At 45.5% G+C, this 12,387-nt stretch overlaps 1 protein-coding gene across 1 annotated transcript in view; it reads right to left on the bottom strand.

Annotated features, from left to right (window-relative positions):
- The window catches only part of ANKLE1 (ankyrin repeat and LEM domain containing 1), a 33,303-nt gene extending 28,017 nt beyond the window's left edge, over window positions 1-5,286 (bottom strand). The window contains exons 1-2 of the mRNA XM_086946827.1: window positions 5,155-5,286; window positions 860-1,012 (exon numbers count right to left, since the gene is read on the bottom strand). Coding sequence (XP_086802953.1) covers window positions 860-1,012; window positions 5,155-5,219 — 218 coding nt within the window. The 5' untranslated portion in view covers window positions 5,220-5,286. The remainder of the gene's footprint in view (window positions 1-859; window positions 1,013-5,154) is intronic.
- Between the last annotated feature and the right edge of the window lie 7,101 nt (window positions 5,287-12,387).

Genomic DNA, 12,387 nt, shown 5'->3' with positions numbered 1-12,387 from the left:
TTGACATCTTCTGAGGCCCTACAATGGAAACCTACCCATTGTTTTGTAAACAAGGAGTACAGTGAAGGGATGTGAAGGGATGTCCTGGGCTGGAGAAGGTATGAGGGACTCTAAATCAAACCTGAAAGGATCATATTCTAGTTGGTCCATTTGTCAGAAAAACAACACTGCAATGTATTCTGACAGCTGTGCACTTAAATTACCTTCCTGAAAACCTGCATCGCAAAAGAACCCTTGTGGACAAGATTCATCTATTATAGGTATGTTTTATAGCACAAGCAGGTTTCCTTTTAACCACTTCATGGTGCTTTGTCCACGAGGTTGGGAACGACCTCTGTAGAGGTTCAGAGACAAACTTGTGTTGCTGGCATGACACTTTGAAGGAATGATGTGATCCCTCTTAAAGGTAAGGTGGGTGGACAAATGGAAAAGAAACAAAACCCAGTAACAAGCTTTGAGGCAGGAGGGAAAGTGTATCGCCTATACGCTTTTCCCCCACTCTTGCTACAATACTATAACGTTGATTGTTGACAGTCCCAATTCATTTTTGGCTTATCTGGGAAATCACACTACCACATTATATGGCATTTCCTTCACTGTATAACATCATTTGGGGGTGAAATGTCGCACCAAAATGATGTTATACCATTTAGAAGTGCCACCTGGGCATGGCACTTCTAAGAGGAGCAAGCAACATTTCAGCATCTGGATTAATATTGGATTACAACTAAAACAGAAGTGCATCCCTTTCTTGAATATATAACATATATCTTTCACTGTGCCACCCAGCAGGAAGGGGGGCTTTCAGCCTTGTTTTGGTTTAACACCAATTATGAAGAGGTACATCTGAAAGAAGTACCTTGTGTTTGGGTTTCCGCCGTGCTGCAGGACCAGGTTCAAGCAGCGCAGTGCACTCTCTCGCTCCTTTCCCGAAGCCAGGTGGACAGGAGCAATTCCCTCAGGTAAAAGAAGGTTGGGATCAGCTCCCCCTTTTAACAGTGACTCCACATCTCTGCAAATAGAAACATTGCTAGATGAGTAAAAGTTTATCAAGAATCAGTGCCAGGTTGCTAGGTATTGCTTAGATTTGCAAATACAGAACAATACACCATTGCATATCATTTTTGGAGGACTATTTCACTCTGTGCAGGTTTCCTTTATAGGCTCACTCCATCAAAAAGTATGCTATGTATTCAATCACCTTCCCGGTATCCATACCGGGATTACTCACAAAACCAAGTGAAGCTTGACCCTAACCATCTAACAAGACCGTAGTGTTGTTTGTTAGACCCGCACAGACTCGACAGGTGTCATGCTTCATCATCAGGTTGCATCCTAGTACCTAAACACCAGGATGGGCTTGAACATATTCCAATATTATCCTGTCCCTTTATGAATGGTGTTCCTGGTATGATCAAAATTATATCATGGGGGCGTCTACAGAGATAATGATCCTAAACCCTGTGTATGTTAACATGTTTTAGCCCTAAAATGTGATGGCCATAGAGCACAGGGTTTTCGTCAGGACTAGTTTACTTTTGCCCTGGAACACTGTCAGTGAAAAGATGCCAAAAAAACCTAAGTGAACTTAGTCAGGACAACAAATAAAGATGCAACATATATATGGTATGCAGAAGGACACAGTTGACCTTGTTCAAGTGGGGTCCCCTTCTTGGGTCCCTGCAATGTTAAGCCAAGAGGCTACATGGGAGGAGTGCGGGAAATGTCCCTGTAGTCACACATTCGTCAAGTGTATTGTGTCACTATTCACACCTACTAGGCCCAACAGTTTTGTTGCCTCAAAAGGGCCAGTTTACTTTCAATGAGGACCTTAATAACACCTATCTATTTATTTTGTTTAACAGGTAATGGGATGTTGCACACATCTCAATTACAAGATGGATACCTAATGAAAGAATTCAAAAGATTTAAAACTTGCATTTTACTGGTTGCATCTCTTCATCAAAAACTTCAAAAAGCAATTCACTCCTGAAAGCGGCACTCCTATACCAAAATTCCCTTGATGTTAAGAAATATTTTGACAAAAAATAATGACTTTTTCTTTTAGGTTATTTTTCATTAAGTGACATTAATCATTGGTATTCTCTTCCTTACCATGTTTCCATCTTACTCTTAAACAATATATGTTATACTGTGTGGAAGGTTGGTTTTTTTTCTGCAGAGCATTGGGCATACTGGGTTGAAAAATCAACATATTCCAACAAATGGTTCAAAATATATTCTAATACAAACAACTACAGCTTTATCAGCCATTTCCTCCCCTTCCACAACTAGAAATAAAATTGTGATATTATCCAAAGAGATATGCTGCTTGAAGGGCTGTGGAAGAGTCACAATTGGACAAATGGTGCTTTCGCCAATATTACTTGACAATATACAGAAAACAACAAACGACTCACCTTTGTATTTGACAATATCCCTAAAACTGAATATTGAGAATTTCTAGTGAGAAGTGAACAAGGAAGTTGAGACCTTGTCAATCGAGGAATTCAAGAGATGCGACACGCCAAACACTTGCTCATCATCAGCCTTGACCACCCGCACATTTGCTCTTCAATGGCTCTTTTCTGTTCTCAACATGGCATTTCTGGAGCCTACAGTGGCAATATTTGATGTCAATGAATAAAGAACACATATACATAACCGCAATACCTGGACTGCCTCCTATACCTTCTGCCCAATAAGTGGTTTTGCAGTTTTATACTTCAGACTCTATGCTCTGCATCCGCTTGTGCTAGTTAGTTGAAAAAGCAATGTTTTCATATTCCATTTCCTATCGTTGTTGTGTGTATCTTAACCAAGGTGAGTGAAAGTATGTGGCATGAGAGGCCCAAATGAAGAGGCAAGAAAAGGAAAATTATGCAGTATAATGCGACACATTTTGTGATAGTTATTTTAACACATGGTATCACTGTCAAAGCAGATTTTACCTCAGTACCATTTTACCAACCAAATGCAGCAATAACTAACTTGATTACCTGCCAACCAACCTTTGTAAAGGGTCTTTCACCGTGTGGGATCATGTGCCACCACATTTTAGTCATTTTGATACGAAGGAGGTAGAATCAAGTGTTTTTGTTAAACCTTGCGTATTATTTAGCAGATAATGGAATCAGTGCTAAATGCTGCAAGTCTATAATTGTGCAGAAAACTCCATGACCACAGAGGCACATGATTACAGTGGCTTTGAGCAGAACGCACAAGATGTTAAAATTGGGCCAAGAGCCACACATCCCTACTTTTAATGGCTGTGGTTTTGTTCCACCACTAAATATAAAAACACACTCATTGAACACACTTTGTAGTTGGAAAATATGTGTTTTAGCATCTTTTTCAGGTGGTGCCTTCACCCACGGCTAGTAGGTATACTTAAATTTTCCTTCAACTTAATTTGAACAGATTACGCACAGTAAACATTTGCAATATTTCATACACCCATATAGTGTAATTATTTAGATATTGCCACCCAAACTTGAGACAGCTGTCCAAAAAGCAAAGACCATTTCACAGGACAAATACCTCTGGAACAGGTGTAAGGTGGTCTGGTCAACTGATGGTACTTAGGCTCCTATGGATGAGTAAACACTGCAGACGCTACTAACATAACCAAGGGCATTTGTTGTTTCAGCTAAACTTGCATGATGCCCTGTGGAACGACAACAAATGTATTCAATATGGCCTATTACCAATATCAAATGGTAACTTAGGAAGAGGCGCTTATTTGTTTTAAGCCACGTTGTAATCTAACAAAGAACAGCCACATTTCGTTATAGTTTTGGGATGTTAGCTACTTTTTTTTTCATCATCGACAATTCTTGATGTCAAGCAACCCATAATTTCAGACGATGCAGCACTCACACTGAAAATCATTAGTAACTGCCTTGTAAAGTTCTCTAAAATATTAAATACTATTGAGGACTATTACTCAAATGAAGTGGTGTGATGGGAAGAACAGGAGTGATTGAGACATTCTGAGGGCCACTACCCCTTGCACAGACCTAGAATTAATTCACGGTTCATATTTCCAGAACGTTAACATTTTCAATTGAAATTATTCGCAACAAAACCAATGTTGTTGCTCACTATTCTGATTCTGCTAATAAGCATTGGCGATGCTAATAGGTGTGGCTTACTTTAGGCTTATGTTCATTGCTCTACGGTATGCCTGGATGCAGAACACGAACAGAAAACTGAAAGGGCCTCTCAAACAGACTCAAGATGTATGCTTGAGGAAGAGTCACTCGAAATTTCACATTTGACAGGAGACTGTCACTCAGACACACAATTGGATCAAGTTTTTAAGACCTTTGTTTTTTAAATATGATGCTCTTCATAGGAACAAAGCAGTGGAGTTACAGTCTAAAATGCGATATTTAGATGTGGCAGTTGGGATTGCTCGGTTCTTACGATCTGTTGAACAGAATTTAAAACAATGTAATGGGGGTGACGAGGAGGGGGGTTCATTTAAAGGTTTTAATTGATAAGTGTGCTTTTTAGAATGTTTTATGAGGCAATTGTCTAATTAAACTTGTTTTTGAACCTGAACCAGATGCACCATAGAGACAAAACACACACAAGCAATCCGAAACCGTTGCAGCCACGGACAACCAGGTTTAAGTAGAAAGAAGAAAGATCCCTGGGCAACACTCCTGGTATGTTATGTTATGTTTCTGAGAGGCAGAACTAAGACCTGCGGAAGGAGGTGTGATGCGGGCAGAGCCCGAGGTGTGATGAGGGCAGAGCCGGGGGCATGCCTGGGCAGGTGCCGGGCTCTATACCAACCCTTAAAACTCCAGGAGCAGGTCACGAGACCTTAAAAATATTCCAACTGTTTTAACCCCCGTCCTGCCGAGCCACCCGTGCTGAGGTGAATGACCCGCACCTGTGGCGCAGCTCGGAGGCCGCTGCGTAGGGGTCACGCACTGTGCGGAGGGGGCACGCGCCCCCGATGACAACACGCGCCCCGTAGGCCGCCTCGCACCCACGAGCCGAACCCAAGCGCGCGGCCAGGTCCCCGGATGTTTCCCCTCAAGCAGCGCACCGCCGCGCGCCGCCCGTGACGCCGTTCGTTCGCGCCCGGCGCGAGCCTCCCCCTCACGGATGCCGGCGCGCGGCGGCGGCCTCGGTTCTTACTCGGTGTCCTCGTTCTCCAGCGCCTCGCACAGCCTCCGGGCCAGCAGCCGCCCCGGGCCGCCCATGGTTTTGTGGGGTTTTGTGGGGCTCTGCGACACTCTAGGCCCCGGCCTTCCTGTCAGCTCGCGGGCGCCATCTGCGCTCCCATGCCCGGCCCCTGTCGGTCCTTGTGTTTCAAACTTCCCTCTCCGTGGTGGGGCCGGGCGTCCTCTGCCGCATCATTGGCTCCGCCGCGGCCGGCCGAGGAAAGGCGTGTGAGCGCCCCCTGCAGGAGGGAGCCGGCCTCGCAAGGTTCTGAGGCGAACGAAGCCTTCAGTCAGGATTCACTTGAGGTAGAGTAAAATTATATGTATTTATGCGGGGAAATGGGAAAAGAGGGGGTTAATTAAATATAGGCAAGACTTAAAAAAAAAAAAATACAAAATGCCCCCCCCACCCCTTTCAAATAAACTTAGAATCTGAAATTCATGATTTTTGATCCCGGCTTTCCCCTGTGACCCTACGTTGCAAGCAGGCTCCATCAGTATTTTTGTCAAGACTGGGACTACCTATAAACAGGTTAAAAGGTGCTTGCAATGTGTTCCATGATACCACACAGGGTGAGTTGTCCACTGTGCAAATACACGTAATAAAGCATTTCAGAACTGGACTTCGATACAGCATGAACAAGATATTACTACAGGGGAGACAGTACCCAGTTTCTTAATCTGTTCGGTGACATTTTCTGTAGTGAAAATGTTACATGTTTCAAAGCAAACAGTCCAGTATTGCTTGCACTTTAAGGTCTACTTCATCATCTACATGTTCCTCAGTCTCCATCTTCCGTAATGTGAGTACTTGGGAAGAAGGTTCGATACAGAAAATGACCACTAAGACATATTCCCTGGCCAGGCAGCCACCATGATTTCCATTCAGACATGATTAGAATTTTATATTTTTATGGCTAAATGGATACAGGCTTGTAGGGAGGTGGCTCTCTATATAGTGGACCAAAACTAGATACACTGTGTAGAGTGCAGGCAACACTTATTGGTTTACAGAGGCAAAATTGATAACGCTAAATGCTCTCTTTTGTGGTAGTGCGAGCAAGCAGTTTAGGTTTCTCAGAGGTTAGTGCTAATAAGCATTTGTTGTACTCTGAGGCGATAAATGAGAAAACCGCCTCAGAATAAATCTGAGGCCAATTTAGAGAAGTAACTCATATTTTCATATACATTTTGATATCAAGAACTTCGTAAGCAAGTAAGTACTTTTTAAGATATTGACTTTCAAAGGTAAGTAAAATGTTCACTTAAGTGCTCCTTTATGCGTAATGCTATGGAAGAAAAAAATATATACAGTAGGTAGGTTTCCAGTGGTCCCCTTCTGGACTTAAGGGGATAAGGTCCAAAGTACTGCTTGCAGTTAGAGTTTACCTGGATTGGGCCGTTCGAGTATAGAGGTGCTAGTCAAGTTCATAGCCTTACGTGCTACACCAAAGAAAAGAGAGAAGCCACCTACAACGAGACTGCAGAGTAGGACTTGGTGACAAGTCTGGAAGCTCCCAACGGGGGCTCGGTTTACAAGGATCTTGGGAGCAGGGCAGCACAATCAGTTCTCGAGAACTCAGGCTGGATCGCTCAGGTGCAGAATGGTTAGGTCAGCTAGATTGGTACGTCGTTGGACCTTGCACTTGACAGTCTCGCTGGTGGAGAGTGCAAAAATCAGGACAGCTATGCCATTCTGGAAGTGGGCCCCTGCGGTGCTGACATCCTTCGACTGGTTGGTCCTGGCATCTTCTCACTTGATGGGGAAACAGATCTAACCTTTCAGAGCACAGTGACCTCTTCGTGGGTGGCTGCTAAATTTGTACAACCAGGGAGCTGCAGCACGGTAAACCGGACTCTGCTGTTGTGGGGCCTGCGGTCTGCAAGGGAGATTGCTGGCAGTTTACGAAGAGTCGACAGTCTACCGGGGTTTTTGATACAGCTACAGGACTAGTCAGTTTCTTCTCGATTGTCGAGACTGGAGCAGGCATGCTGGGTTTGGCGCCAAAAAGTCCACAGCAAGTCTTAAGTTCTGTTTTTCGCACCTCTTCCTTATCCTCTTCTTCTGGGTCAGTCAAATCGGAGTTCATGGCATCAGGGGTGCCACCTAAATACTCCATTTAGGGGCATTAAGGTGAGTGACAGGTGGTAGCAAATGGGATACTCTCCTTTAGGGCGACTACACTCCATATATGAACACATCCTGTGGGAAGTGGGCCTAACCCTGACCCAGTGAGCCTAATTCCACCAAAAACAAAGATGGTGGAATTCTAGTATTCGTGTTGTAATCCACCTTAGCGGAGGAATGGGCCTGATAGTGAACAGGCCTCCAGTTTAGCAAATTTTCCCACTTGTCCTGGTGCCAAATGGGCCCGGTGCAGGGGGTGGTATTTCGCTTGTCTGGGGAAGCCTGTATCACATATCAAAGGCAGCAGATGCTTTTGACACCTCCTGCCTTGATATGCTGATTATTAGCCATCCTGCTTGGAGGAAGAGACAAGACTACTGCCCGTAACAGGCATTGTTTCTGCCCTAAGCATGGCCATCACAGGGGGAATATCTGCTCCTGCATCTATGTCCAAACATGTAATAATAATGTAGAATTAGGGGATGCGTATCTTGTCACTTTCACTTTTGTCTGCACCAAAACATGCAGCCTGCAATGACAGTCTTGCATGAGTTTGGTGGGGGGTCCCTTAGGGTGGCACAATACATGCTGCGGCCCTTAGGGACTCTCTTTAGTCACCCTGCCCTAGATACCTGGGATACAATTTAGTAGGGACTTACAGGGGGTGCTAAAGGTATTGCCAATTAGGGGAACATTTATACTATTTTAGGTAACAAGGTACCATATGTATCAAAGGGTTTTACCCATTCTGTGTCCTTGGGAAAATATGTTCATACATATGGCCCAAGATCTGGCACGGAGGACCAGGATAGCTGGAACCCGGTGCACTTCTGTCAAAATTGCATAATTTACCAGGCAAAAACTGGTGGGGTGACCATGGCAACAAGCATTGGAAATGCAATAGGTCTCGCAGCATTAGAGTTAGTGCTTTTAGAATTGTTTATGGGTTTTTTTGTAAATCTTTAGCATTTTTGTTTCCTGTAGCCAATGCTAAAGAATTTAAAAAAAAGCCATAAACATTTCTAAAAGCTCTAACTCAAATGCTCCGAGACCTATTGCACTGTGTGAGGGTGAGGGGTTGAGGGTGAGTGAGGGTGAGTGAGGGTGAGGGTGAGTGAGGGTGAGGGTGAGTGAGGGTGAGGGTTTGAGGGGGAGTGAGGGTGAGGGGTTGAGGGTGAGTGAGGGTGAGGCGTTGAGGGTGAGTGAGGGTGAGGGGTTGAGGGTGAGGGGTTGAGGGTGAGTGAGAGTGAGGGGTTGAGGGTGAGTGAGGGTGAGTGAGAGTGAGGGTGAGGGGTTGAGGGTGAGTGAGGGTGGGTGAGGGTGAGTGAGGGTGAGGGGTTGAGGGTGAGTGAGTGAGGGTGAGGGGTTGAGGGTGAGTGAGGGTGAGGGATTGAGGGTGAGTGAGGGTGAGGGGTTGAGGGTGAGTGAGGGTGAGGGGTTGAGGGTGAGTGAGGGTGAGGTGTTGAGGGTGAGTGAGTGAGGGTGAGGGGTTGAGGGTGAGTGAGGGTGAGTGAGTGAGGGGTTGAGGGTGAGGGGTTGAGGTTGAGGGTGAGGGGATGAGGGTGAGTGAGGGTGAGGGTGAGTGAGGGTGAGTGAGGGTGAGGGTGGGTGAGGGTGGGTGAGGGTGAGTGAGGGTGAGGGGTTGAGGGTGGTTGAGTGAGGGTGAGTGAGGGGTTGAGGGTGAGGGGTTGAGGGTGAGTGAGTGAGGGTGAGGTGTTGAGGGTGTTTTTCCAATTGTTTTTATTTTGTATATTAACTTACAATGCCGGTTGCGTATTTTGGTTGCACTCCTTGAAGTTTGTTATAAAGTATTTAAGTGGCATAGTAACATTACAGCTGCCGTGATTTGAGTGCTTAAGTTCAGTGGTGGTTTATATTTGTCTCCTTAACCCCATGGCTGCTAGGCGTTTTCCCGTCCTGCGCTGGGAATTGCTGTTTTACTTTTTTTCATGACGAGCTGGCCTTGTCATCCGCGCACGGCAGGTAAGCGCCATGACGAGCCCAGCTCGTCATTAGCTTCGAAGGGGTTAACAAATAACAAGAACATACATGGCGTAACCGAAAGGCTTGTGGTTTAAAACAAGCAATGTGCTGTCCTTGGCACAGGCGCAAACGTTCACCACTTGCATGCATGCTGGGCATGCATTAGTGAGGTTAACCAATTGATATGTCCATTCCCCGTCACAGACTGGTTTCAGTAACCCTGCCTCCGCCAGGTATCACACCCCACTGTTCTATGTTGGCATCTAAGGCAGGAGACACTCCTGCTAATATCCTGAGTAAAATCTTTTGGTGTTCCTGAAAGTACATGAGAAGGCTATGTCGCCTCGAGACTTTAAACTGTAAGGGGTGTGTTTGGCCTTCTTAAGGGCTTGTCAGAGTGAATGGTGTGAATAATGATGAGCAGCTCCCTAGATAAACAATCTTTTTTTAAATGGATTTTAAGTGCGTGGCCTATAGACATCTTCACGCTTTGAACTCAATCTTGTGAAGATGCTTGTGCAAAGTTCCTGCAATAATTTAGTGTATGTAGTAGTGGATTGAGAGAGGTAAAACTGGAAGTCCTTCATGATGGAGGTCCTGCACATCCAGACAGCAGACGCCAACAGCAGATAACTTTATAGTATTACCCCTGGATGCGGAATGCCAAGGCCCAGAAGCCCCAGCGAAGCAGATGCGGAGCTCAATACACAGGTGAGCACTGCCCGGCCGCCCCTCACCTATCTGACACACAGCCGACACACTCTCACTGTCACACAGTTGCCACTTACCTGATATATACATGCTGGCAGGACCAGCCGAACTCCTTACATGGGAAAGACCAGTTGCAAGAAGCGGGGGAGCTGCGGGTGTGGGGGGATGCGCTGCACCCCCTCCCTTCGTCACCCCGTGATTAGCACCGCAGTGTAAAGGAGCCGTGTGATTATCGCAGCTGATATCGATACGTGCGGAATGGCGGCCGGAGCCGGGCGCGCTAGTAAATGAAAGCGAAGACGCACATCCCATTGAAGCTTTTTGTAAGCCACTAAACCGTGACTGTTACGTGGTGAATGCATTATCAGCCGCTGTGATAGGCTTGTTCGCGCCTGCAAAGGATGAAGAGAGATTCGGTGTCGTATCTCCGGCTTTGTCCATATCTCACTCTCTGGGGTGAATTGGGAGTTAATGACGGCTCTTTTATCATTTTTAATTTCATGCATATTATAATAATTCCCCGGCTGAGCTGGTCTTCCAGACTGAGAGGGGCTAATTAATAGCAAACTGCGAGATGGCAGCCGAGGACGGAGCGTTTGAGATTGTTAAGCGAGGGATGGGTTGTAGGAGGCAGAGGCACATGGGCGGGCGGCGGGAGGGGGACGGAAAGAAATTACAGGAAGGGGCAAAAAGGGAGAGGGAGAAATAGAGAAAAAATGACAGAGAGTAAAAGTATACAAGGGAGAGCAAACTAAACAGAGAGAGGGTGGGATTGGAAAAAGGAATGAGTGAGAAGAGAAAGACGGAGGGAAGAGAGGGGAGGGGGGAGGAGAAATGCGACACGGCGGGAAGGGGAGGGGGCGGAGCGGGTCAAATAAACAAACAAGCCGGAGGGAAGAGAGGGGAGGGGGGAGGAGAAATGCGAGACGGCGGGAAGGGGAGGGGGCGGAGCGGGTAAACAAAGACGGACGTGCACGCGCCCGTGACTTTTAAGGTCAATGCGCATGCGCATAAGCTTAATGCGCATGCGCATTGACCTTAAAAGTCACGGGCACTGCAAGGAATCGCCACGATTCCTTGCAGTGTGGATAAAGAGTGGATAACTCGCAATACTCTCGCCTTGCTCGATGCGCATGCGCATCGACAGGCGAGACCTAAAAGGGTCATTTTTCTATAGGGATGACAAGGAACAATCGCTCAGTCCATCAGTGTACCTCTTTATTATTCAACCATGGCAGAATATTTTGACTCAAGTTGAGTCATTTTCTCACATTAGTGTTACACCGACAGTATGCAAAGACATCGGTCTCCCAGCACATCTCAGAGTTGTGGAAAATTGTTTCCAAAGATCCCTGAAGTCTCACTGCTTTACCTTCCTTCAGTTTTTATGAAAGAAAATAAAACTCATTACTCTTCTTAACAAAAGGGACACATACTATTGTCTAGATTGGCTGTTAACTCCACTGGGCTGTTGGAAGACCGTGGGTTGCTTTAAGGCTTTGTGAGCACTCTGGTTGTTCAGGACTAATACACTGTAGGTGCTGACATTCATCGTGTAGCATTTTATAAGATTAAATTGTGTGTCCTAAAACTGTGGTTAGCAGGTAACCTTCAAGTCTGCATCACCTTTTCTATGGCCTCACTGTACTGTTATGGTCCGTCTGTAAGGATGAAAAGCAATAGCCACTCCAAGTTAGTCAAGGTTTCCCACTCTGCTCCAATTTGTTCCACACTGTCCTAATAAGCATAAGGAGCAAATACCAAGACATTTTGCATCCAAAAATAAGGTGTTTGGGCAGTCAACATATACCCACAGTTCTGGAAAATCTTAAGAGGAAGATTAATAAACAAAAATCTGTAGATTTATTTTACTACCTACTTACATTGGAATGTAAGCTCATAGAGGGAAAATAATAAAATATCTTTATTTTTGCCAGAAAATGTTGGCAATCTCAAGCCTATATCTGTAGTTTTGCCATGATTGTTTTCCTTGTTAGATGGTCAAAACTAAAGTTATTGGCATATTCAAATCATCTCAAGCCTTCACCTGGGAGGCAATTGAGCCTGCCTCTCAGGTTTCACTCCACAATCCTCTTTTTGTGCATTTTTGCAAACGTAGTGCCACCCCCTCAGCCCAGGGCATTCTCTTCTTAAGAACCAGGAGCCTTTTAGCCTACCATTGCAGAATGGTTTATGCAACCTTTGTATATTACATACTGGCAAAGTATGTTAGAAAATGAGCCACCCTTTCCCTCCAAACACATTTCTGTGTGTTTGCTGGAGTGAAGGCTTTTTGAAGATTGTTATATGAGCCACTTGTCTCCCTCTGTTCAGGTGGGTATTCATGCCCAAGGTAATAATGACGAGGACCTAGTTTCCTCTCCC

The sequence above is a fragment of the Lissotriton vulgaris genome, chromosome 12, assembly GCF_964263255.1.
Source record: "Lissotriton vulgaris chromosome 12, aLisVul1.2, whole genome shotgun sequence".
Lineage (NCBI taxonomy): Eukaryota > Metazoa > Chordata > Amphibia > Caudata > Salamandridae > Lissotriton > Lissotriton vulgaris.
The sequence above is the reverse complement of the archived record's forward strand: the minus strand, read 5'-3'. Positions and strand labels throughout refer to the sequence as shown.